General features: G+C 36.8%; 1 protein-coding gene across 1 annotated transcript; it reads left to right on the forward strand.

Moving 5' to 3' along the window:
- The first annotated feature begins 237 nt into the window (after positions 1–237).
- Positions 238–1,080, forward strand: LOC124926791 (nucleolin). The gene has a single exon (XM_047467089.1). It carries the CDS (start codon positions 292–294, stop codon positions 874–876), a length of 585 nt encoding a protein of 194 aa, XP_047323045.1. The 5' UTR covers positions 238–291; the 3' UTR covers positions 877–1,080.
- Positions 1,081–1,340: the final 260 nt, after the last annotated feature.

Genomic DNA, 1,340 nt, shown 5'->3' on the forward strand with positions numbered 1-1,340 from the left:
ATTTTATCATTTGGCACGAATATTAAATAAAAAAAATTATAAAAAAAAATTAATTAAGTGATCAAAAGAATTGAGAATTTTATTTACAATATTTATGATTTTGAAAGCTTAACTCAGCCACATTTTAATAAGAAAGTGTCAAATGTTAGGAAACTAAATCTCAGTGTCAAATCGTATAAACTATGATAGTTTGAGGTCCGACTTGATTATTATTCTAACCATTCTTCCATTTCCGCGTAAAAATAAACACTAGATAGACGGAGCAAGGTGGTTTCCGGCGAAGTGAAAAAGATGAACGGCGGAAGGAGGGGGAAGAAAACCCTAAATTCGAACGATGAAGTGGAGATGCTTCTACGAGCAACAGAGGATGAATTACTTCTAAATCTAAGTGTAGATTCTCACATGTCCAATGTTTCTCCTTCCTATCTCGATTCAGATCTCGATCGCCGCTTTCAAACCCTAAAATCCTCCCCCGCCAAAAGATCTCCGGCGCCGGCCACGGTCTCAAAGGCACAAACTTCACAGCCGCTTCCGACAACTGCTACGGGTACTGATAATAAGAAGAGAGACGATAGTAGTATCACCTACGACGATCTCCTTTCAAGATTCGCAAATCTGAAGGGATCTGCCCCTGTTCCTGCTTCTGTATCATCGTCGGCTGATTTGAATTGTAAAACCAACGGAAGTGATGAGGATGAAGTTGAGAAGGTGATTCAGTGGGCGATTGATGCTGCTCGACTTGATCCTTCTCCTCCTTCGGATTCTGAGGATGAAGATGACAATGAGGAAATTGTTACCGACGAGGAGGATACAGATGAAGATGATATTAAAAAGAAAAAGATAAACAGTAAGGGAAAAAAGAAAATCCAAAGATGATAAGATTGATCATTGATTACCTCCCACCATTTCCTGGTAAGATGTTCTTAAGTAATTTTCATTGGGGCTGTGTAGTATATATTATTAATATTGGTGTGTTCTTGAGATTCATGCATTATGATCAATGTTGGAAAGCTGGGTATACTTATTTATACTGTGAATTGAAAAATATGGTTGAAATGAATCATCAATCTCTCTTTTCTTTTCTGATCTTCAGCTTCTCAAGATGAATTGACATTTTGTATCCTAAATGTTGTAAAACTTACAGCAGCTGTTCAGTTTTGCCAATTGGCCATCATTTTCTTTCGCATGTTGAGATCAAATTTGATTTGGACATATAGAGGATTGGTATCAAGTTATATGACTTGGAATCATCATATGCCTATGCTTCAGCCAAAAAAAAAGAAAGAACAGAGAAAATATTATCAGCATGGAGCATCATACTCATTTGAAAACACTTTTTG

This window comes from Impatiens glandulifera, chromosome 2 (genome assembly GCF_907164915.1).
Source record: "Impatiens glandulifera chromosome 2, dImpGla2.1, whole genome shotgun sequence".
NCBI classification, from domain to species: Eukaryota; Viridiplantae; Streptophyta; class Magnoliopsida; order Ericales; family Balsaminaceae; genus Impatiens; species Impatiens glandulifera.